The 25,892-nt window shown below is 35.4% G+C and overlaps 1 protein-coding gene across 1 annotated transcript in view; it reads right to left on the bottom strand.

The window, feature by feature from the left end:
* The window catches only part of PIK3C2G (phosphatidylinositol-4-phosphate 3-kinase catalytic subunit type 2 gamma), a 1,120,359-nt gene that overhangs the window by 418,777 nt on the left and 675,690 nt on the right, over positions 1-25,892 (bottom strand). Inside the window, exon 14 of the mRNA XM_044087254.1 lies at positions 12,054-12,210. Within this exon, the coding sequence (XP_043943189.1) occupies positions 12,054-12,210 (157 nt within the window). The remainder of the gene's footprint in view (positions 1-12,053; positions 12,211-25,892) is intronic.

Raw genomic sequence — 25,892 nt, forward strand, 5'->3', positions numbered from 1 at the left:
GCAGTCTGAAACCTAAATGTCTGTCATTATTTCCTAATTTCAACCTTTAATAATTTACCACTAAGTTGCCTGAAAATGACAATTATGCCTGAATGATTTGGTGAGTGTGATGTCTCAACAGGGGTTCAGAAACTTCATTCCTGTAATAATCAAACCCTGTTACTTGGTTTTGCAAGGTAAACACTGACCATTACAAACACGCCGAATGAGAACTTGATGATGCATCCGTTCATATGCAAAACACAGTGTCGCTTAAGCACCCATAAATAAAGCACACGCACACAGCATTAATTAACAATACCATTATTTTAACTCAGTTAAAAGAACATATGCTCCACCACTTCATTACTCAATAATAAGTGCTGGGTACAAATTATTACAGATGTAAAAGACATAGACCATACCTACTAATACTATAGGAAATGTTTTAAAGGAAACAAGATTTTCTATACAGAACATCAAAGTACTCACACCAAGTAATAAGCAGCGTAATTAAAACTGAACCACAAAACTCTGAGCCACCCAAGCAGAGCCCAACCCCATACCTTGTATCTGCTTTATATATATATATATATATATATATATATATATATATATATATATATATATATATCTATATAGTTCTGTCTAATTCCTAATTCTCTGGATACTCAATCTAGTATCCATTAGTGAAAGGGAGGAGGTGATCCTCTATCTGTTCCAAAGTGCACAAACCCCTCCATGACCATTACAGCCTCACTGCGCATTTGGAGGAAACAGCTCTTATTCCTGGATGGCTCCCGACTTCACCACACATATAAGATGGGGACCACTCGAAGCAGCAACTATTCCTCATGTCTGTCAACCTCTTAGAGTAAAATATCTGAACAAAGCAATAGATAATGGGGGTCCAAATAGAGCAACAGGTTTTTCATTAGCATGAATTTTCTGAAAGGTATGAAGCCGGAAACTCAAATGTATATCATTATTTTCTGACTCCAGCCTTCAGTGATTTGTCAACAGTGTGCCAGAAGATCATAATTTTATGTGAAACAGACTAAAAATATGAGGCAAAAATCTGGATATTCTGAGAAAATCTGTACAGTTGAGAGGTATGCCACTCGAGCATCTCTTCTGCTCCTATCAACAATGAACTCCTCAGAAACCATACACACCCCCACCGAACCAACAAACCCACACCATCAAACGGTGGCAACCAATGCCTCAGAATCACAACACATGACCGCAAGCAGTCACAGCAACATAAGTCCTTGCTACCAAATGAGAAAAATGGGGCTGGCAGCATACAACGTCTCCTATCTATCTTAACAGTTATATTTTCTTATTTATTTAATTTTCTCTTTAGCCACCTATTGACTTGGAGACACATAGTGATTTGGAAACTTATCATACAGAAGAACAAAAAAAAACACTGGCTGGAATCATACAACGAAGGCACCCCTTCTGTAAAAGGCTCGAAACATCCCCAACATGTACAACAAGAGAAAGGCCAAATCGATGACATGCATTCCACCATCATCACTGTCCCAGTTGCTCTGTTCCCAAATCCAATCCTCCAAACTATGGCAACTCAGCAATAGAGAAAAAAAAAACGATAATAGTAAATATACAAACCACCAGCCACCGATCATCGCACCATCTACCATTAACCCAAGGTCTACCTGCTGTCTTGGAATACCTATAGGTCATTGTGGATGTGACCTTACCCAGTTACACTCACATAAAACCTATTAAGCCCCTCCTTAGGTTTACCTCATTTCCTCCCAGTCCTCCTAATTTCCCACTTAACCCTTAGCTTTTTCATTTCTCTCCCCAAGATAACCCTCTTAGTCCAATTACTATTTCTACCTAAACCCCCACCTGAAGAACCCTCTGGACAAATTGGTTTGTTACTAAACCTCATTTACCTTCACTAATTTAACTGAATTTTATGCCACAGTTACAGTTACCTAAGATACAGATCTGCAGGGGTGATCTATTTGGATTTGTGTAAGGCATTTAACAGTGCTCCTCATTCTGCTATCACTGATGCCATGCTCAAACACAAAGTAGTTAATCAATACATTGTTCACTGGGTGACTAACTGCCTTCATGGTAGATTGTAGAGAGCAAGGAGAGAAAATATGTTAACTAGCTAGCTTGATGTGAACAAATGGGGCCCTAGGGCTCATTTCTAGATTCAGTACTGTTCAACGTGCTATTTTCATTTATTCCTAAGATTTCTAAGGTTTGGATGGCCAAATATGCCTTTGACATTAAATTAAGATTGTGTTATTACATCGGCAGAGGATTTCAGCTTCTTCAAGACTTGCATGTATTTAGTGGCTGAATGGTTAGACTTAACTAGAGTAAAGGTTAATAAGAATCAATGTACTATTTGCATTTTGGGAAACCAATGGTTGAATATCAAATAAACTTATGTCCCCACAAGAAGCTGGCAGAATATAAGGATTATTATTATATGTAGTAATTTTAAGTATAGGGCTAATGCTTTAAAAATTAAAGCTAGGGAATTAAAAGTTATTGGCTTAATTTTTAAAATCTTTACAAGAAATAATGACTGTTTTTTGAGGTTTTTCATAACATATTTCTTTACATATGTCCAACACATCACTGAATACAACATTTTTCTTTTCGCCTACAAGAAATGTGATCTGTTGGTTTTAGATGGTATTCACAGAAAATTTACAAGGCAGATCATTACTTGCAGAGATAAATCATACCCATTTAGACAGGAAAGTCTAGATCTCTTTTCAAACAATTACAGATATCTGAGGGATAAACTTTGTTTAGTCTGCAGGGGGGAGTGAAGAATAACAATCTCTAATAAATAATGAATTGTTTAATGCAAACATACTAACGTAAGGTGTGTATTTTACTAACAGAATTGAGTAGTCAAAGACAGTCTTAAGAGCAGACTATTTAACCCAGTCATTTGTTCGACTTTGGAACAGAGTTCCTTCACATACTTTGACAGCCTTCTTCTGTCAAAACATTAAAAAAAAAACATTTTGATACCTTTTTAGGTCCCAGGGTATATGCAGCCACTGAGGAGTCTGTTTTCTGAATAGCCTTTGGCTTTATGCAGGAATTAATGTACAATTGAACAATTTAGTTTATATTCACCAGTAGTAAAGCAACCTTCAAAACTTATACACCAATACACACACACATATATATGTGTATGTATGTATGTGTGTGTGTGTGTGTGTGTGTGTGTGTGTGTGTGTGTGTGTGTGTGTGTGTGTGTGTGTGTGTGTGTGTGTGTGTATGTATGTATATATACATATATATATATATATATATATATATATATATATATATAGATATGTATATAGATATGTATATATATATGGGTCTACCTGACATTGCTGACAATACAGAATGTCGACAACCATATGGCTGACACCATATGATCGACATTCGGATTGCCAACAATGGGAAACCGGCATCTCACTATAGTGTGGAATGGAAAGAGTTCCCTTCCTGCACTGTAGTGCGATCTCAGAGTTGGTATATTAAAGTTACGGGGGGTGGGGGGGCAGAGCACTTTAAAGGAAATTTTATTTCCTTTTTTTGTGGATTTATTCATATTGTCCAGATTTTGAATGTTGGCCATATGGTTGTCGGCATTCTAAAATTTCAACATTATAAAGTAGATCCACATATATATATATATATATATATATATATATATATATATATATATATGATTTAATGTCATTTAAGATAATCGCATAATCCCAATATACTTTCTTGCAATTTGAATGACATTTGCAAATTATGAACATCGCTGACAAAACCAGTATTGATGTTATACCCTGTCATAACTGGAGAAGTTCGTTTTTTTGCTTAAAGGATTATGCAGTGCATGCAGCACATTGATTATGATCTGATATCCATAAAACAAATCAGTTAAGCACTTCTACAGTGCAAAACCTGATCTTAATGCATATTAGTCACCCCTGCTTCAGTTGTTTGAGATTGGGTATTGTGCTAAGCAGTTAATTCTGTCAGTACTGAACAGCAAATGGCAATGGCAAAATTAACACTTGATTTGTTTCTGACTGCTGGCAGTGTGTCATTGACTTTGTGTAACATAAGATAGCGCATTACAGCCTTTCTGCCTGTGCTCATTAAGTGCTTTACAGCTTAAATCAGCAAAACAGTTAGTGTTTTTTTTTATTATTGGTAACTAGTAGTACATGGAGTAGATAAAGCTCTATGCACTAGGTTTGGGAGGATGGCCTAATGGTTAAGGCAAACACAAGGTACAGGGTTTGAATCTCACAGGGGATAATTGGCTAGGCTTAAAAAATGTCTCACAAGGGCAGTTAGCCTAGTACTAACCTATGAACCTAAATAGGATCATAACTCTTTATCCTTTATTGTCTGTTCTTGACATGGATGCCAAGATTCACCGCAGGAGCAAATTTCTTGGCATCCTGGAGGATGTTGTTCATTTTCTTTCTCTAGGAAATGTATGACTGGATCATTAGATTTATCTTTATTAAGCTTTTGTTTTAAGTGGAGGATGGCTGCCAAATATATCTAAAGTTTATGATGTAAGGGGATTTAAAACTTTTGTTAATCTTGTCTGCTCATAAGATAGTAAATTATGTGTGATGTAAGTAGTTGGATTGTTCTTGCGGAATCATGAAGATTTGAGCTCTTGACTAGCAAAGAAAAGAATAATGACCTCAGATATAAAAACACCGTTAAAAAAATAAAACAAATCTTAAATATAATTTGCAAAATGAATCCAAATACAGCTGTTTTCTTGGCACTGGCTATTTGTGACAGCTTATAGATGCAATGACTGTACAGTCTGAATGAGTTACAACTCCTTTATATTGAATAGAAAACTATTCTACTATAAATATCTTTTTTGTGTTTCAGACTGCATAACTGTATGAAATGTATTACTGATAGCAAATTGTGTTGTTGTTAAATGTACCATAATAACTACTGTAAACTGATTATACTATAAAATTGTACCCATATCTTAGCTGAAGGTTGGGAGGGTGGCCTAACTGTTGTTTGCCTTACAAACACAAGGTGCAGGGTTTGAGTCTCACAAGGGATAATTGGCTAGGCTTAAAATGGCTCGCAAGGGCAGTTAGCTTAGTACTAATCTATGAACCTATGAAAGGGTCAAAAGAGCAGGTCATCTACCCATTTATCAAGTCAGGGTTAGTATTCTATACTTTGCAGGCAATTCCAAGATATGTGGGAATGACAGGTTAGTACTCTGCACCCGCACAATACACCAATTAGTTTCAGCCCTGATGCATGACACAATGCCTTCGCTTTTGCATCACAAAGTATTATGAAGCCTTCTACCAGTGACAGAAATCTGTGTATTTTATTTGAATGCCAGAATTTCTAGTGAACTCAAAGGTTGCTGTCTGGTTCTCACCTTCTTATAATATAAGATTGTATGTAAGACTAGCATTGTTGATGTTTGATGAATCACCCTTTGTGTAAGAAAATAAGCAATGCTGTTTACATCTTGCAACTTCGAAACTCTTTGCTTCCTTCCCCATGAATGTCTAACACATGGCCTGAAAGATTTTGAGTGACTCCTGCCTGTAGCTTATGATCTCGAACATCAGTAGACCTACAGGCTTCTGTCTATGTGCTGCTTCACATTTCTGCTGAGCAAATGAGCAAAACATACATAAATACCTTAGTCCAAAACATTCACAGACTAAATTATGCATTGCAATTACTTTTGTAACCCTAGTAACTATGTCAACAAAATATGCAGATGGATTTTGAAATGTACATAACTATGGCTTACTTGTTCACTACAATATGTGTGCGGTCTGGGTCAAATAATACAAACCGTGCCTCACTTATCATATGTTTACATGACTCAGTATCTAAACCACATCTTAGACGTGTCACATTACATATAATTTGATCATTTTAGCATGTCATATAAAAGTGCCCTTTTTTGTTTAAAAATTATACACAAACTATTTGAGGTACACTAAAATCAATAGTTCTCTACTGTGAAGAACAGCAGTTTTGTGCTGAAAGTCATTGTAACTCATCAACAACTGTATCAGTAAGACAAAATGCAATATATGCACACTTTCTCCAGTATACATAATAGCAGTGCTCTTGTTTATAGATTATGTGCCTTCCCTGTATTTCATTAGTCTGTAATATGTAATGTACAGTGAAAAAAAGAAAACTATCAAGAATTTATTAGTAAAAAATAAGCTTTCCCACTGTGAAATGGCATTTTTAAAGAGTTATGCCCTTCTCTTCCCATTGATAGCCATCAGTGAGTGCTGTATGATCTTCATACACCAAGCAATGCCATCAGTATGGAGAATGTAAGAAATAAGTACTATTCCCGCTAGGAAGAGCAACAGTATTACTGTTTTGCAAAGTAAGTACTCTCCTAGTATTTTTCTAGAAATATGTGTCGTGCTATACCATCAGGAATCCTGACATTGCTGTATAGAAAACAAAATAAAATATTTATTTCCTCTTCTAAGCCTTGTGGCCTACTAGCTCAATGATTACCTTTCCATCAGTTTCAAAATTTTTGTGCTGTATGATTTTTAGTCACTGAATCTTCTAAGCAGCTATATCTGTAAATAAAATACTTATACAAATGAGAGCAGATATTTTTGTTTTGTAGAATATTAGCCCTCTCAGAAATATTCTTATTGTCTGGAGTATAAGGTATACATTGAGGAAGCTTGTTACAAACTGAATAAAATAAATATTTCCACACTTGAAAGAATAACATGTATGAACTGAATTTTAGAGTTTGTGTTATGTAGTCTTTAGTCAATGAATCTGTTTTAGACAATCATATCAAAGAGAAATAAAATGTATACTTGGCCACTGAGAAGAATAACATAATTTTTGGTTTACAGTGTTAGAAGTACTGTAAAGAATTTTTTTGTAATTTATGACACAAGATACAGAAATGGAAAATCTACATACTCTCTGGCTGACATTCGTACTTGGTTATTATTGCAGTTGCTGCAAAATAGCTTAGGTAGTAGTCATGTACACGTGTGTGAACAACTCAAAGAAAGAGTGCATGGCTATACAAGGGTCGCAATAGCATAATAGGTAATGCAAGCAAATGACTGCATAATGACATGTAAATTAGGTATCCCATGCAAATGAGCCATGCAGAGTATGTTAATGAAGGAACTTAAAATGGTAGACTGATTCATGGTCATGTTTTGAACTCTGAGAGTTGTATGTACATGGTAGCGGCTAGGCTAGGAGTTGCAGCAGCAGTAATATAGATGCCGTCAGAATCAGTTCTCACAATGTTGTGAGTGCCACATCTCCTATGCCACTACAGGAGGTACAGACATCACCAGACTTACTGCTATCTGACATAACAGCATTTAGTGAATAATTTCCAAATGGACAAGGATACCATAAGGGATTTAAACAAACTGTGTTGCTTACAAGAGTAGTCAAGGGGATTGTGAGATATGGCCATTCCTTTGGAAATAAAGCTGTGTTTAGTATTAATTATCTTAACAATGGGAAACTTCTGGCAAAGTAAAAGGGACATATTAGAGGTATTGCAGGTGTTACCCTTGCAAATACTAAATCACTTTCCTGATTATTATAGAAACGTGATGGAGCATATCGGATACCCCAGAACACAAGAATTGAATCAACACATTGTGGGCCTTCTATGAAATAACAGATTTCCTGGAGGTTGTAGAAATGATACGTTGCACTCGTTTGACTATCAAAACCCCACTTGATACAGAAGGCCAAAGATGTATAAACAGGAGGGCCTCTGTTTCCTGAACATCCTCATGGTCTTTAATGTCTGAGGCATTTTTTATAATGTGACTGTCTGGCATCCAGAAAGTGCACACCATTCACATATATGGCACACATCTATCCTATAACAGTGGTTCCTGTATAGTCATCTGGTTTATAGATATACACATACACAATATACAGACAGGCAACATGCATGCTGGGACAGGCCAAATTAATTTGCGGTGTGTTGCAAGCAATGCTGGTTACTACCTAGAGCCCTAATAATGTCCCAATATGCAATCTACAGACCATGCAGGAAATGTTCTGCAATACAACCAATTCTAAAGTCCAAAGCACAGTTGAGTGGAAGTTCAAACTAATGATGGGACAATTCTGATGTTTAGAGACTAATTGAGGGGCACTGCAATATGGTACAGATATGTGCAGTAAGATAACTGTTGTGTACGATGTGTTCCTCTGCATGATATTGCAACAAGGGGACCTTATGGCAGGACCTGCCACAAAAGTTGTGTTAGTAGTATAAGGGCATGGTGGAGAGTCATTTGAGGAATGTGCAACAACAATAGCACATTCAAGGCAGACGTGGGTGGAATACATTGCAGCACTGACAAAGAAGAAGCATCTGGTCCACAACTACCAGCCATGACACAGACAATATAGAATAAAATATTGCTTGCAGTATCACACTTAAGCTATGCAGGACAGTACATTGACTAGCCACACTGTGCATCAGGCATCACAATACCTACACGGGTTAGAGTGTGGGCAGAGCACAGTCATCAATACATGCACAAGAAGGGGGATAGAGTGACAAGTGACTGCAACCCTGTAATGTGGGATATGGTCATGGATGGTGAATATGACAGCCATGCAAAACAAAAACAAAACCGGAGAAAAACCACCAGTCAGCATGGCTGGAATAACTTTAATGCCTTTAATAACTTAAAAAACTAAGCACTTTTGCCAAGACAATGCTTAGACTTCATCAGATAGCCATGCATTCTTGGAAGCTGGAGAATCAGAGATCACACCCTTCAAAACTGAGGATGAGCTGACATGATGCATCCATTGCCAGTGTCTTCTGTGGTCGCTTGCAGTGTTGTGGTTGGATCTGAACTATAGAAAGAAAGAGGTAGAACTATGGGATTGTGCAGATGCAACCTAAGGAGACATAATACCAATGTTCTATATAATCCCATATGTGATGACCTCTGCCTGGTGACCTCACAACTGGATCATCCCACCACCACTGATTGCAATTCTTGTGGAGGGGAGACCATGCATGTTGCAATACATATTGTGGATACACTTGCCATCAGTGACCACAGCAGCACATTTATCTACCTTTTGTTGAGATACTAGGTCATGTTGCAGTTGCTTTATGTCCTCCTGCAAGCCAGTCACACACTTACCGGTTGCACAGTGCAGTGTGTATTAGTTGTCTGTGCTGCTATTTATTTATTTTTTATTATTTATATTTTGTTGGCCAGATAGAGAACAGAACTGATCACAGAAAACAAATTAAATGCTCAGCATGGAAAAAAAACAGTAACAGTATACCACTCATACTTCAAACATGTGCAGATACAGAATTGCATGTTGCACACATATCAGGGATAGTGCTGCTCCCCCTGTGTCTCTCCCATATAGTGTGTATACAGATCACATCAGAGGCAGTGTGCATGTCAAACCTCCTGAGGTTTGGGGACACAGGTGGAGTCCTTATGGAAATCTGTGGTATAGGATCTTTGTCATACTATGCCGAGGCTGTGCTCAGCCATAACCTCTGTAAAGGTATCTTCAGTGGTTGATATTGATGACCCCTCCCTCTGTATCTTTTCAGATCGTGCTACTGTGTAATGACACTATGTAATTTGTATGTTAACATCTTTGTCTGCTGCATAAGCCCTGCTGAAATCAACCCTTTGTTGTCCTGTTGCTCTGGATCCCCACCCTTGAAACCTATCAAAACATGAAAACTTATGATTCCATTGTCAGTCCACACATGCATTTCTCTATATTCATCTATGGCATGCATACTTCTATACATGGAAACAGTTCTTTACACTACATTATAAGATATAACTTGTGCAGGATATTGCACTTACAGAGGTTCATAGGTTCATAGGTAGATACTAGGCTATCAGCTCTGGGGCCTATACAAGCCCAGCCAAAAGGGTACCCTGGCTTTTGCCACCCAAGAAAATTATTTTCCTGTGCCACTGTCGAGCAGAGCCACAGAGGTGATCCCCGGGGTGAATTTCCTATTTCCCATCCAATCATCAAGATTTTTCTTGGAGTGCTAATGAGGAGCTTTGTTTGATATAGATAGGTAGTTTATTTCAGAGTATGGGAAGTCTCGGGACAGGAATCTATCCCTCCAGGATAGGTGAATGGGAAAGACATGTATGCAGGAAGGTCACAGTCAGACCCTCTTTTTAGTCATACAGTGGTGTATGCTATAGTCTACTATAATGGACATTAGTAACCAGTTGCACCCCAGATGACACATGGGGGGATGGTGCAAGGCCTGCTCCATATCCAGTCAATCCCCACATAAGAACAGCCAAACCTTAGGTCACTAAGCATCACCAAAAACTCTTCAGTCTCTGACAGCCATTTCTGTGCTTGTGGTCCACCCCCTATGTTACATATGTAATTCATGAATTTCCATCCCTTTTCCATTGCATAAACAATCATATCAGTAACACTCCACCATTCGTAATGGAGGAACCTATTATGAACACAAACAGAATTCATATCTTGCATCATTACTTGCCAAATGTATTCACAGTGCTGCTTGCCTGTGCCACCTTTTTGCAGGAAGTACATGCCACGTGTGTGCTAAGGGTCTGTAGTAGAAGTTCAGTCCCTGGGCTGGTGGGCTTTTCTAGGTGTTGCCAGCCTCTGATGTTCATGTTACTACTTGTACACTTAAGGATAGATTGTGTCATTCTGTAGGTGTATATGCTATGATATGACATGCACATGATTATCAGCACAACCCCCAAACTAACATTTGCAGTCACAGCTATGTAGAGACTCATCCCCCACATATGGTACATTACCTGTCCTTCACATATGGCTCTGTAACACCACAACTCATGATATGCAATCCCAAAGAGTCCTATGATCAATACTTGTTCCCAGCCATAGAAGTAACTATACACTAATGTGTCATGCAGTTATGATGCAGTCCAAGCTACACATACAGCAACACATTTGCCTTACTCTGATAACCATCCCAGGGTTTCTAGTTATGCATTAGATATTCTAATAGGCAGGACTAATTTATTAATATGACAATACACCAGAGAAGGCTTTATTCATGTAGCAACATACTCTAGTAGATGGACACAACAGCCTTTATTTGTCTTCTGTGTTAGCTCATGAAGGGTATACATTTATTGTGTTTCATATTCTGCAAGTGTATTGCTAATATATCAATGTGAAATATACTTGCATAATATTATGCAAATTGCATCTAAATAAATGCACACCAATCTGAAAAGGGATACATAATTCTTGATAGGATCAGGGATTAATTACTTTCCATCGCCTGTCTATGTGATTAAGCAATAACAGAAACTGATAGCACAGTGGATTAATGATTTAAACTATTCATAAGGTACTTTCTGTAGCTAAAAAGTGCACAGTTTGATTCTTTTCACCTCCACTTGGCTGCTGTGTGACTGAGGAAGTCACTTAACCAGATAATGCTCCTTGGTCAAAACTGAAAAGGGACACTTGTATCAAGTGGGCTTTCCTAATTAACAAAAGTAAAATGTGTTTTTTGTGCATGTACTTTAATTTGTGGTGATATGATCTTTATGTGGCTACACTTCATTGGTGCAATTCATTTCAATGATACAATCAAACTCAACAGAAATATATTTCTTGGTCTGAGATTTATGTCCTGGTCACCCCGACTAGCAAATTTGAATAAATTCAGAAACTGAGCTGATTCAAGTGATTTGAGCTTCTAAGCCATAAGTTTATGGTACAGTAAAATGAAAATGTGGAAAGCCCTAGATATGTAGTCTAGATGCTTAAAGACAAGTATAAGTAGCTGAGTTTTGTGTCAGAAAATGTAATAATAAAACAGGAAATGGCTAAATTAATCTCTTATTTGAAAGGAAGGAAGGAATATTTTTATATGCATTTTCAGAAATGATGCTTTCAAGTTACATAAATTCTTACTGCTGACTAGACTCATTCATATTTAAAACTGAAACTATCAAAATTGCATGACAAAAAACATTCATTACCAGCTCTAGAAGGTTCATTAGAAGCTGGCTGTGTCTTCTCACATGATTATATGCTTGACAGCAAAGCTCAACAAATTCCTGGAAACGATGTGGTTCTTTCCCACCTGTGGTGATAAAATACTCCATTTCTGTCGTGAAGATAAAAGGCGCTCTGTCTCTGTTTGAAAAACAGTAAAGGAAGGAAAATATTAAGTCCCAAACAAATGCTTTAAATATGAAACAAAGCATACAAGCTCATTGTATGAAAACACTTTCAACCTTTAGTGTTTTTTTTTTAAATTCTGATAATTATATACATTGAAAGATAAATGCTTTAATATAATTGGGAGCATGACAACTCTGAATTTAACTTCTGTGAATCCCGTCTCTAAAATGGTTTAAGTAAAAACTTACAGTCAGATAAAGTGGTGTTGACCTTTCTCCATTTCTGTTTCGTGGTGGCGTTAGTACATATAAGTTGGAGGATGGCTCTGATCCCCCAAGAAGTTAGGGGAATGGGGCACTCCCGATGAAGGGGTGAAGATGGGCTGGCAGTATTGCAAAAAATCATATTAGGTTAAATGAATGCGGTTCTCACAATAACTGTTTCAGAGGTTCGAACCTACGAAAATTGCCTTAAACAACTTGACATGAATCTTAGGTAATACTATATTCTTTATGCATATCTATGCTACAAGAGAAGAAAGCTTCCATTGGACATAACAGAAATCATTCAATGTTTATACTGCTTGCAAACATACTGGCATCACCTAACAGATTATACAGATCTGTCAAAGTATAAGATGACAAATTACAGTGGTACTGGAATTGAATTGCCTAACAAAATATGTAGATGTACACTAAGTAAAGCTGCATCTAGTTTTATTTAACTTGTCATTTGTGCATTACACCATAAAAATAATTCAAGAGAAACATAAGTGGTGACATTTTATGAAAGTATAAAGGGCCTGGATGTGTACTTTCTGGGCAATAGATAGGATGATCCGTGCTTAGGACATCATATTCGGAGTATGCCATTAATGCATCAGAGTACTTTATTTATAAGTAGAACGATATATTTCAGAGTATGCCATTAATACATCAAAGTACTTTATTTATAAGCAGAATAATCAGTAAGTGCTCTTTAATGTGGGCTGAAGTGAGTGGCAAACTGAAATTAGAAGTGAAAATTTACTACTGCATTATGATTGTTTTTTGAATGTGCCTGATTTCCTTAGTAAGGACCTACAAAGACTATACAGTACTGATTTTAATGTACAAAATATGTCCATAAATCTTTGAGAAAGGCTATTGTGTCAATTATGGAAGAAGAATTTCAGAACATAGCAGTTTATATGATAGACATTTAGACTGATCACTGTTTCCACTGTCAACACATATCTTATGCATATATCTAAGTATTTGTGCAACTAAGCATATAAATGAAGCAAGGCAAGCAGGAATGAACATTTTCTCAATCTTCCTCTGTTTCTGTTTTTTATTTCTCATTTTCTCCATAATATTTCTTTATTGTTTTTCATTATTTTCCACAACAAAACACTCACAAGAGAGTAAACTGGTGATAATTAAGATAGTACTAACAACAATATATTTAAAACATATTTACACTAGTTACATGAATGCTTTCATATTTTTTCTTAGTGGTAGAGAAAAAAGGTCATTTCCTCCAGGATTAATATCTTAGAATATTGGTTTCTAAAACATGATCTGTTCCCATGATGTAAGCTGACAAGTTTTCTCAGCCAAAATTTTATGCCAGAATGATATTGAAGATCTGTTCCCATAACTTTAGATTATATGGATTAATGTTTTGTTTGTTTAGTATTAACTTGTGGGCTAATATATGTTTTATCGCTAATGTCTTAAAATTTTCCCATGAAGTTTTAGATGGGGTTAACCAGTTTGCAGCTATGTAAACTTTCATTAGTAGAAAGATATTAATTAGGGTGGTTATTTGGGTTTTAGATAGGTTGTTTGGAGGGGTATGTAGAATTGTAAATTCCCAAGTAAGCGATGAAGCTTGGTATCCCATTTTTTGTAATTGTAGTTTCAGGGAATTCCAAAGTTTAAATATACATTTGCAGCTCCAGAACATATGCAAAAGGTCAGCAGTTTCATCTTTACAATGTGGACATTTTGGTGAGTTTTTAGGGTTAAATTTATGCAAGCTAAGGCGCGTGTAATATGCATTATTGTATATCATGAGTTGAGTGAAAGCTAGCTTCTGAAGGGAAATATATTTTATCGTTAAATTGAATGCTTGTAGTATTTTATTTTCCTCAGTCGATGGTATTTTTTCCCTCCAATAATTAGACAATAGTAGCTGGTCTTGAAATTTCATGTCTTTTAACAATTTGTATGAACATGTTATAAATTTCCTATTTTGAAGAAGGGCCTGCCATAATGTAACACATTTCATTAGGTCATCTTTATTGATGGATATGTTTTGAAGATAACTTGTAGACATTTCTCTGCTCTGTCTCAAAATCAATTAATATGATTTAGGAAGGCCCAGTTGATGTCTTAATTCATGAGCAGAACCATTAAGATATGGGTATATATCTTGTAGTGTTAAGTTAGTTATAAGTGGGAACCTTTCCAGATCTATTAGTTGATTATTGATTCTCAGGTTAGGATTTTTATGAATAGGTTGTAGGATTAACATATGATGGAAGAGATTTACTGATCTAAAGAGTTTTTGTGTTAATGATATATAGTTTTTAATGTGTTCCATTAGATTATATGTTGTAATGTTTTCACTATTTAAAAAAGGTAATGCTTTGGGGTTTATGTTCAAACTTTCTATATGTTTAAAACCCAGTCTTAACCAACATGGGAACCAAATTTTACTTTGTGAGTCATAGTTTGCAATTCTTAGTGTTCTATTGGCATTTGTGATTAAGTAGTAGTTTTCAAAATTAGGTAGATCTAATCCTCCTCTACTTTTTGGGGTCATCAATTTATCATAAGATATTCTTCTTTTTTTTTGGATCCCATATAAACTTAGCAAATTCAGTATGAATCTGTTTAAAAAATTTCTTGGGTATTAGTATCTGAACAGACATAAAAATGTATAATAATCTGGGTAAAATATTCATTCTAATGATCGACACTTTTGCTGATGTCGGTAATTTCAGATTTTTCCATCTCTTTAAATCGCATGATATGTGCTCCCAGTTTTGTTTAATATTATTAAGATAAAAATTTTTGTTATCTGTAGAGAATGTAATTCCTAGATAATTGATCTTTTCCTCAGGATTAATTTTTCCTACCAGTGGTAAAAGTGAGAAGGGTTTTGGAGTTCTTAAGGGAAAGATATTGTTTTTTTTAAAGTTTATTTTATAGTTTGATATTAGTGAAAAATCATTAATAGCGGATAGTATTTTTTGAGTGTCCGATATTGGAGTTGTACAGTATATGTTAAGGTCGTCTGCAAAAGCCAACAAGAAGATTTTTGTATTATAAATTACTGGGGCATTGTGGTAAATATTTTGGTAAGAAAAGGGGTTCTAAATATATGTTAAATAATAGGGGAGATAGAGGGCATCCCTGCTGTGTACCATTTCTGATTTGAATTCTGTTAGACCATGTTTTATTTATATATAAAGTTGTATAAAGGTTGTTATATAGTGTTTGTAAAGTCAGGATAAATTCTTGGGGTATATTAAAGTAGGGTAAGATCTTGAATAGAAATTTAATGTTGACTCTATCAAAGGCCTTCTGAGCATCTATGATAAGTGCATACATGTTTAGATTATTTTGTTTAGCATATGAAATTAACGTGTGAAGTGTTAAAGTATTATCACTGGATTGTCTAGATGTTAAGAATCCAGATTGTTCATTAGAAATAATTATATTAGTTATTTTCTTCAGTCTATTGGCCAAAATAGATGTTAGGATTTTGGTGTCAATATTTAGTAGTGATATGGGTCTATAGTTGACAGGGTTCTGCGTATCTGTTTTATCCTTAGGTATGAAAATTGTTTTGGATGCATTAAAATGAATATCATTAATTTTATTTACTATGTAGTTTAATATATGTGATAGAATTTGAGCAGTGATACAGTAAAATGGTTTATAAAATTCCGTGATAAGTCCATCTGGGCCGGGAGATTTGTAAGGTTTCAATTTCTTGATTGTTGTTATTATTTCGTCAATGGATATTGGTTTTATTAGAGCATTTTGTAGTTTCTCATCAATTCTCGGAAAGTTAAGTTTTTGTAGGAAATCATTATTGTTACCACTTGAGAGTCCATTTGTTTGTTCCCCATATATTTGTGAGTATATCTTTTCAAACACCTTTAAAATATCTTAATTTTTCGTATAAATTTTATCCTTGTAAACTATTTCAGAAATTTGAGAGGGCGTTTTAGACTGGTTAATAATTCTTGCTAACGCTCGTGACGGTCTTTGAATATGGTTAGCATAGTTTGCAAGCATTGTTGTATCATGAAATGTTATTTTGAATCAAAAAGAGGTCTTTCTGGCATTTTAATAACTCTATTTCAATTTGTGTATTGTAGTTTTTTATTAATTCTTGGTCTAGTGATTTAATTTTAACCTCTAGTATCTGTTCTTCTTTAAGTTGTATTCTTTTATAATAAGAAGCTTTTTGTAGAAAAATACCTCTTATCTGGGTTTTAGCTGTTGCCCATTCAATATCAGGTGGGTGTTGCTGTTTTGTTAATTTCACTAATACTGCTTTAAGAATGTCCTGGATTTCCTGAATTATTTCCTTTTTATTTAAAAGATTTGGGTTTAAGGACCAGTTGTAAGCTCGATGTGGCATGTTACTTCTAGTAGGTTTATTGATATGTAGGGTAATTTTAGAGTGGTCGGACAAGTATCGGGCATGGATGACTACTGAGGGGTCAAGATTGATTAGTACTTCTGATATTAGAAAAAAGTCAATTCTTGACCACATTTTATGGCAGCTAGAGTAAAACGTATATTTATCTGGAGTCTTTGAGTTAATACCAAATTTAAAGGGATCATATAATTTGAAATCATCTTTATGTTCACTTAAAGCTATAACTGTTTGATTATTGCATGTTCTCTGTGAGCTTGATTTATCCTGTTTAGGATTTTGATAAGCATTCCAGTCCCCTCCTATAATTATATAGTGGTTATTATAATGATTTAAGATAGGGTATAGTGAAGCGAAGAAGGAATGCTGGTTAGAACATGGTGCATATATATACTGAGGAGAATAATGGGCTTGTCGTAAACAGTGGTTGAAAGAATCACATAGCACCATCTACCTTCATTATCTATTTTAGATTCTATAATCTTATCTTGATATTGGTCTTTAATGATTATCTCTACTCCAGCACTATTAGTTTTGCCTTCAGAAGCTATTATTTCTCTTATCCACTTTTTCCTTTTTATTTCCAACCATTGTTCATTAGTTAGGTGGGTCTCTTGAAGTAGTATGAAACTTGCCTTAGCCTGCAGAAATAAATGAAGAAACAGTTTCCTTTTTCTCATGTTCTGGAGCCCTTTAATGTTCCATGAATCTATTTCCCACATTCATACAGTTTTATTTTGTGCCAGTACTTCTGTAATTTGTGTAAATATATTGAGTTATGATGAGTTTTTATCAAAAGAATATTATGAAAGCATTCTACCATTCTCATCCCATCCCTGTGCTACCCACTAATCTCCAGGACCAGGAATTTAACAGGACCCAAGAAAATTTTGGTTGTGTATTTTTTTGTATTGGTATTAAGTATACAACTTGTATGTAAGAGAAGTTAAGGAAAAGAAAGCTTATTGGTCCTGCAAGGCTTAGAATTTTTTGCCCAAACCCTATCCCACTCATTCCCTAATAAACACTGCTTCTATATCCTCCAACTCCTTAGGTAAAATTATTTAAATCTTGTCCAAATTAAATATTCATTTACATCTCTCTTGTATCCAAGTAGACTCATGGAAAAACAATTCACTTCACTTACCACTCTTAGTATTTGAGAGATTACCAGGTACATGATTTAGTTCAATTAAGTTCAATAACTATTTATAAAAAGAAAAAAATATATGTATTCTTCTAGTAAAGTCTATGTTTAAATATGATTAATTCTCCACTAGGCCAGACTCTTAAATCTCTCAGTGTATTTTATCCTGTTTTAATGAGAATTTTCAGGATCTATGCTTCAAGTAAATAAGAAACTTGAAACCCCCCCCCCCCACCTGATTGACTGTGCCTGCAATGTTCCGACTCAAAAGGCAATATATTAGAGAGGTCTTATGGCAACTTACCTTTGCCACATCTTAGATATTCCTCAGATAATGATATTAATATAAACTTGTTAGGACCTGGAGAAAACAATGTAAAGGCATATCCAATCAGGTAGAAACACAAATATTAGCAGATAAAAACCAGGTAAGAAAAATCTTAAACAATACTAAATAGCGAAGCATGTATGTTATCGTAGAGCAAATTAACATTTTTACCCTACTATTTTGTTGAATCATAATAAACTATTTAATACAGATGTGCCTTATGAATGTTTCTTATCACCTTAGATTCATAAAAATTATGAAGTTTTGTGTATGTTTGATAAAGGCATATGATTAAAAACCCAACCAGAATGACCTTGCCTTATTAATACAGGACTAAACAAGTTAGGTTCATAATTAGGCATGGGTTTTATATATCTTTTATAACCTTCTTCATATTTAGACAACTGATAATCTGTTCTTTACCAACTTCATTAATAGGTAGAGATCTGGTTGTTTTACTTCAGGAAGTATGTAAGTTTGTGATCACCCCAATGAGTTAGGATAATGGGTGCTTATGCATTAGTATGTGAACTTGAGCTGTATCCAACTTCTTTAGTAGGTAAGTGTTACACTCCATATAATTGAAAGTTGTCTTACCCTTTTGCAGGTTAACTATTAACTGATGTTACTAAAATCATGTATTGCAGGAATTATAGCTAATGTAACCTAAAGGGGGTTGAAAAGAACAGCAGATTATATATTTATAATTAGAAGTGTTTTAGCGAGATAGAGTAGCTATATTCAAATCTTCTAATCAGCCCTGAATATCATAATTAATCAAAGTAGTAACCTATTTATATAGGTAGATGATACCTATCATTGATCAATTAGTGTTTTGATAAGGTTTAAAGCACTAGATATTTTAAATTCCTTTAGATCTATAATTCAGGCATTAGTGTAATGTTAACTTATGAGGATGTGATATTCATCATTGAGAAAATAAAAAAAATAAAAAAACCTTTAGTTTGTGTCAATATCGTCATGTGGGCTCTGAAATCACCAAAATCTACTATGCATTCATAGAAATCTCTTAAAGTATACTAGGAGCATTCAGTATTGCTAGTGTAGTGGTATAAATAACCTTTTGTACAACTCGCTGTGTAGTTCGTGATTTTTTTTTTGTAACAGTACAACACTTTGTATTATTTATAGCACTTTAGAAGCTCCCACCGAGCTTTCAGATCACTAAGCCAACTGCTTAGCTTCTCAAGGAGGGATCCAGTTTAGCAACTGACTTCTGGAAGCACCACATCTTGAAGTCGGTCTCTATGATCTAGTATACTAGAAGTAATCAGTATTGCTAATATAGTGATATAAATAACCTTTTGAACAACTCGCTGTATAGATTGTGATTTTTGTAACAGAACAATACTTTGTTTTATTTACAGCACTTTAAAAGTTGCCACCGAGCTTTCAGATCGCTAAGCCGACTGATTAGCTTCTCGAAGGGGGATCCAGTTTACCAGCGGACTTCTGGAAGCACCACATCTTGACGCTGATCTCTATGATGGTATCTTCAAGTTCAGTTCCTATCTTGGGAAAGACAGGATGATAATCAGGTTACGTACTTCCTGTTAAGAGTCTCAGGAAGGGCACGCCAGGCCTAGAACACGGTCTAGGGGAAGGTAAACACCAGATATAAGGGAGATGAGGCCTCGGCTGTTGTTGAGAGAAGTATCTGACCTCAGAGGTAGTGGAGACCGCATCGGAACATATAATTAGATCTCTGTGTCTGGAATGGATTTGAAAACCGACATGAAGGTAGATTTAGGCTTCTTTTTTGTTATTAACTGAATATTTGACCCCATCGACCGTGAAAACTAGGTTATTTGGATACTTCATTTGAAATTTAAGCTTTTTATCTATCAGAAATCTGCAATAAGGAGCTAGTAGCTGTCTAGCTTGTCTGATTTGTTGAGGCAAGTTCTGGGATATAGAAATTCTATTATTATTATAGAGTACAGATCCTCCATTTTTCTTTGCAGAAATTAGTATTCTGTTAACATCTTGGAAATTGAGAAGTTTGGCATAAACAGGTCTTGGGGTATTTGAAGCCTGAACTTCTCTTAGGGCTCTGTGAGCTTTTTCTATTATTATTTGATGTGTAGATTTTGAGTCTTTGAGTAGAGTTGCAAATATTTGAATGATGGATGGAATCAGGTCATTGTGCTGTATACCTTCCGGCATGCCACTAAGGATGATACTATTTCTTCTAGATCTTGCCTCAAGATCAATGATTTTGGCTTGCATAGATTGTATGTCAGCTTCATGTGCGTCCGCTTTTTTGCCTAGCAGAGCTATTTTATCTTGATTCTCAGAGATTCTGGCTTCAGATTTGTCCATTCTTTCCAGAATTTGGTTAACAGAAGTTCCAAAGGATTGCATTTGGATGGATAATTCTTTTATAGCTTCTTGTATAGGCTGTAAGGCTGCTTTTAAATCTTCCAAGTTTTCAAGTTGATCTGATTTGTTTTTGCTCCCTGTTTTCACAGTTTCTTGCTGCTTTGTTATTTTTTGTCTTTTAGAAGTCAGGTCTTTTTCAGGTGATAATAATTCCGAGAGTTTAGTTTTTGTTGTTGTAGTATCCATGATTTTATCTTCTTTTGACATTTTGCTAAGGTAGAAGGTTTTGAATTATAGCCAGATATGAAAAAGTAGAATGCCCTAAGCACACGGCTTCTTCCCTTGGGACTGTTTCCTTTTCCAGATAATCTGTTGTAATCTTGATAAATTTGTTATATCTTTGGGTTCATTAATCCTTTTTGTGTTCCTGGATAATGAGTAGTGTTGGTAGATCAGAAAATTTTTGTTGTAAGGGTCCTGGTATTCCTCTGGGTTGGTTTTATACTCTGGGTATTTAAGGAGCTGTGGTTCAGCAGTGTTTACAGAACGGCAGCCATCTTTGTCTCTTATTATTTCTCATTTTCTAACAGTTCTATTAAGAGTATGTCATACCAAGTCTTTTTTTATCCTTTTAATGCATTTAGCTCCTAGCATGTTTTTAAATGGTTACTCATGTTTACCTCTTCCGGCATAAATCCCCATAGCACAGTATAACTAACATTTTAATACGATAGCTACTGCTATACTAATTTAAGATAGTAATTAAACTAAGTTGCCTAGGTTACATAATTCAAGTTTCTAGATGATTCCCAAAAATCTCTTCTCTCATATTATACACGTCAAAACAAATGGTACCAAAAATCAGAGTTTCTAAGTCATACATGAAAAAAGGAAGCTCATTCTCACAATACAATCCTCCTAAGGTTATTGTCTCAAAAATAAACAAGTGAATCTACTGCACTGATAAAATCCTTAGCCAATGTGTGCAAAATATATTATCATAGGACATTAATCACAAATGAAGGCTCTTGATGCATTGGCATAAAGACTTTTATTGAACTGATGCAGGTATCTATTTTTGCTCACTATGAAAACCTTCCAGAGTTATAGTGGCCACTGGGTTTAAAAGTAATATAACGGGCATATTATCATCTGATAATGGTACAATATCCAAATTTTATTCTTTAATTACAATACCCAAAACAGAGTGAGTGAGTGAGTGAGTGCTATTGAGCACAACCTAGAATTTAGGAGGGCATGTCTATCTCATGCTATTCCAACAAAAAACAAGCAGTAAATAAATCTGCTATGCCATTGTTGGACTACATACCCGTCTTTGTGGAATGTGCTTGGTCAGTGCTCATTTGTGTCATTAAAGTGGTCATACCTTTAGTTTCTCAGACTAAACACCAGCACTAGCAATAAAAAACTCATTTTATTGAAAATGCATATTTTACTTTGTTGGAGACTGCAATATAGTGGAGAGTATGAATATGCTCTTTCCATGCTGTTGTGTAGACTCTGAACTGGTATGTGTAAGTAGCAGGGGGTTATAATGGGGCTTGCCCCCTACAAAAACACTTGTTTGTAGGTTTTCTATAGGTAAGTATGAAAGTTTAATTTATGATTTTATCATTTCTGTTCATTCAGTTTGTGTTCAGTTAGGTTGTTATCCATTTATATACCATGCATTTGCCTCTACCTGTCTTTCTCTTTAACTATCTATCTATCTGTCTAAATGGGTAGAGTTTTAAAGAGCAAACACTCATATAAGGTAATGCACTTTTATGGTATTAAAAAGTGAATGCTCATATGAGCGAACATCCTTTTAAATGGAGTTTGTGCTAACAGCCTTTTGTATGAGATTATACTGAAGGAAGATACCTTTCCTTTACCCACTTTGTGGAATCTCATAGACAGGGTTTACAATTAGCGCTGGTTGTGGGGTGTGCAGGAGGCTTGCCCCCAAACAAAATAGTTTTACTTTTTTAAATTTTTGATTACCTTAGATTGGCTCGAAAGTGACCGTTCTTTGAACGTTTGCTTTTTTTTGAACATTTGACATTTATTGAGACACTTTGTCTATCTATCTCTCAATCTAGATACATATACACAAACGCACACATTTGTATTGCACACACACACACACACACACACACACACACACACACACACACACACACACACACACATATATATATATATATGTATATATATATATATATATATATATATATATATATATATATATATATATATGGGTCTACTTCGTTTCATTGAAAGCTCATTTTACTAAATTTGAATTTACCCTGACTAAATCGTTGAAAGCTCAAATTACTGAAAACTCGTTTCAGCAAATCTCATTTCACTGAAGTGAAGTACTGGCACTGTGTAGAGTACTGTACGGCAAGTAAAAGGTATATGCCATTTTCCCCATTGTAGTGTGATCCTGGAGTTAGTATATATAGTTAGGGGGGTATAGACCCACATTTGGGGGAGGTTATCCCCCCACTTAGTTTGGGTATATATTGTCTTCTGGAAAGAGTTAGTCATTGGTGTTGAAAGTATGCATGTCTATGGTTTAAAATGTATTGTTTTGAAGCTTCCACTGAAATATAATATAAAACTAAACTAGGAGGAGGGACTACGATCCCCAATGTTGGGGGCTATTCCCCCCAACACCCCCTAACTATATATACTAACTCCAGGATCACACTACAATGAAAAAAGTAGACATATATATATATATATATATATATATATATATATATATATATATATATATAGTTCTTTATAATCGCAAAATACTGAAATTTCGAATTTCAGTATTTCACGACCGTAAAGGCAAAACCTTCAAATACCGAACCTTCACAATCCCAAAACTACAAATCCCAAACACACAGCATACACCACACCACACATAAACCACAATACCCACACTACAAAACAAATAAACACACAAAAACAAAACACCACACATCCACATACCTACACAACACATAAGCATGGGGCAAGCCCCCCCTGCAACCCCCCTTCTTATATATACTAACTCTGAGATCGCACTAACAGTAAAAGACAGTACATTCACACCCAGACATTCCATAGTCCCTCATACATGCACACACACACACACACACACACACACACACACACACACACACACACACACACACACACACAGACAAACACCAACACATCCAACAATTACACACTCATATGTTCACCTTCTTACCCTAGCCCACACATACAACTTACAAACAGTCTCAAATACACTTAAACTCCCTCCCAAAATCCTTACAAAACACTCACTTACCTTAGATTCAACGTAAATCCATACACTACGCCGAACAACATCCAAACCAAACAGCGCACATCACGTAACGTAAAGCCATAATTGCGAATTTGAAATATTCAAATTCACGATTATGCACTTTTTACATTTTAAAAATGTGCCTTTATGGTAGTGAAATACTGAAATTCAAGATTTCAGTATTTCGCGATTATAAAGGGTAACCTTATATATATATATATATATATATATATATATATATTTTTTTTTTTTGATTGACTGAAATCTCACTTAATGTACTAGTCAGTAAATATGAAAAACTAATCTAAAACACATCTCATCTAAGACTCCATAAAAATGGGTAAATGCACTGAAAAAAGATCACAAAAATAAACAGTTTACTTTTACAATCTGGTAAACAAAGTCACAAAACACATCCAGGCACAATTTGTCTTAATACTGGTATACACCACATACAGCACTAAATATACACAGCATTTGCACCCCAGCAAAAATGATATTGCGTGTTTTGCATGCTCCAAATTTATATCTTGTGGCATGCATGTTTCATTGTCAATATTTTCAGCTCTGCAGTACCAGTTGTCTTACATATGCCAATATAAATATAATGATGTGTGTGTGTGTGTGTGTGTGTGTGTGTGTGTGTGTGTGTGTGTGTGTGTGTATATATATATATATATATATATATATATATATACTTATATGATTATACAAGAAGCACATAATATTTACAATAAAAAAAACAGTAAAAATGAAAAGAAAAACAAGTAAACATAAGCAAAACAAAATAGTTTTTGCAGGAGGGCAAGCCCCCTATGAGGGAAGCTGTATCTACCACACCCCATCTACTTTACATGTACCAACTCTAAGATTTCAGATAGTTTTTTTTGCAGGGATGAAAGCCCTGCTACTTGCATATACCAACTCCAAGACTGAACGATAGCAGGGAAAGGCATATTTCCCATCCCTACAATTATAGCAGTCTTGCACTGGAACCATGAATTAGCTGATCTGTCAACCAAACAAGGTTGAGAGAACAGCTGAAAACATATGATAAAAGCCATCTATATGGAGGAATACACACACAAACAAATAAGGGAAAATTCCTAACCACTCTGCACTATTACCTGGAACAGTCCAACATGATGCAATGCAAACACACACACACACACACACACACACACACACACACACACACACACACACACACACACACACACACGCACACACACACACACACGCACATGCACACACACACACACACACACACACACACACACACACACACACACACGCACACACACACGCACAAATGCATGCACATACACACATCTACCAAATTAGATCACCTGCACATGACATGACACAACATGTATAGCATAACAATCCACGCACTACACAATACAAAAACTCTCAACAATATCATTCACATAGTACTATAATTATCAGCATTAAAATAAATAGCAGTGCTGATAGTAAGTAAAGGACAAGTAAAACCACACACACCCACTAAAACAAGCAACACACACTAAACCATGCACATAACATAATCATGCACACCTAAAGCACATATACACATTTTCACAAGCACATACTTAGACAATTCTGCACTCTTACGTACTTGTATTTGTTCAATCATACAGCAGACATTCATAGTACATAAACAGCTATTTATACAAGCTACACAGCTGGTATACTGCAAGAATAGTTTTTGTTTATCAATAGTCTTGTTATATCATTACAATATTAGCTACATTATTTTCATATTATTAGAAGCTTACTTGCATCCTTGTTCTAGCTTTGTGACAGAGAGAGAGAGGTGGAATTGACAGAGACCCAGCTGCAATACTTGATGAATTAAACAAGGATAGGATGGGTGCAGGGGTATGACCTGCTTACCTGTT

This window comes from Protopterus annectens, chromosome 11.part0, assembly GCF_019279795.1.
Source record: "Protopterus annectens isolate FY-2018-M chromosome 11.part0, PAN1.0, whole genome shotgun sequence".
NCBI classification, from domain to species: domain Eukaryota; kingdom Metazoa; phylum Chordata; order Ceratodontiformes; family Protopteridae; genus Protopterus; species Protopterus annectens.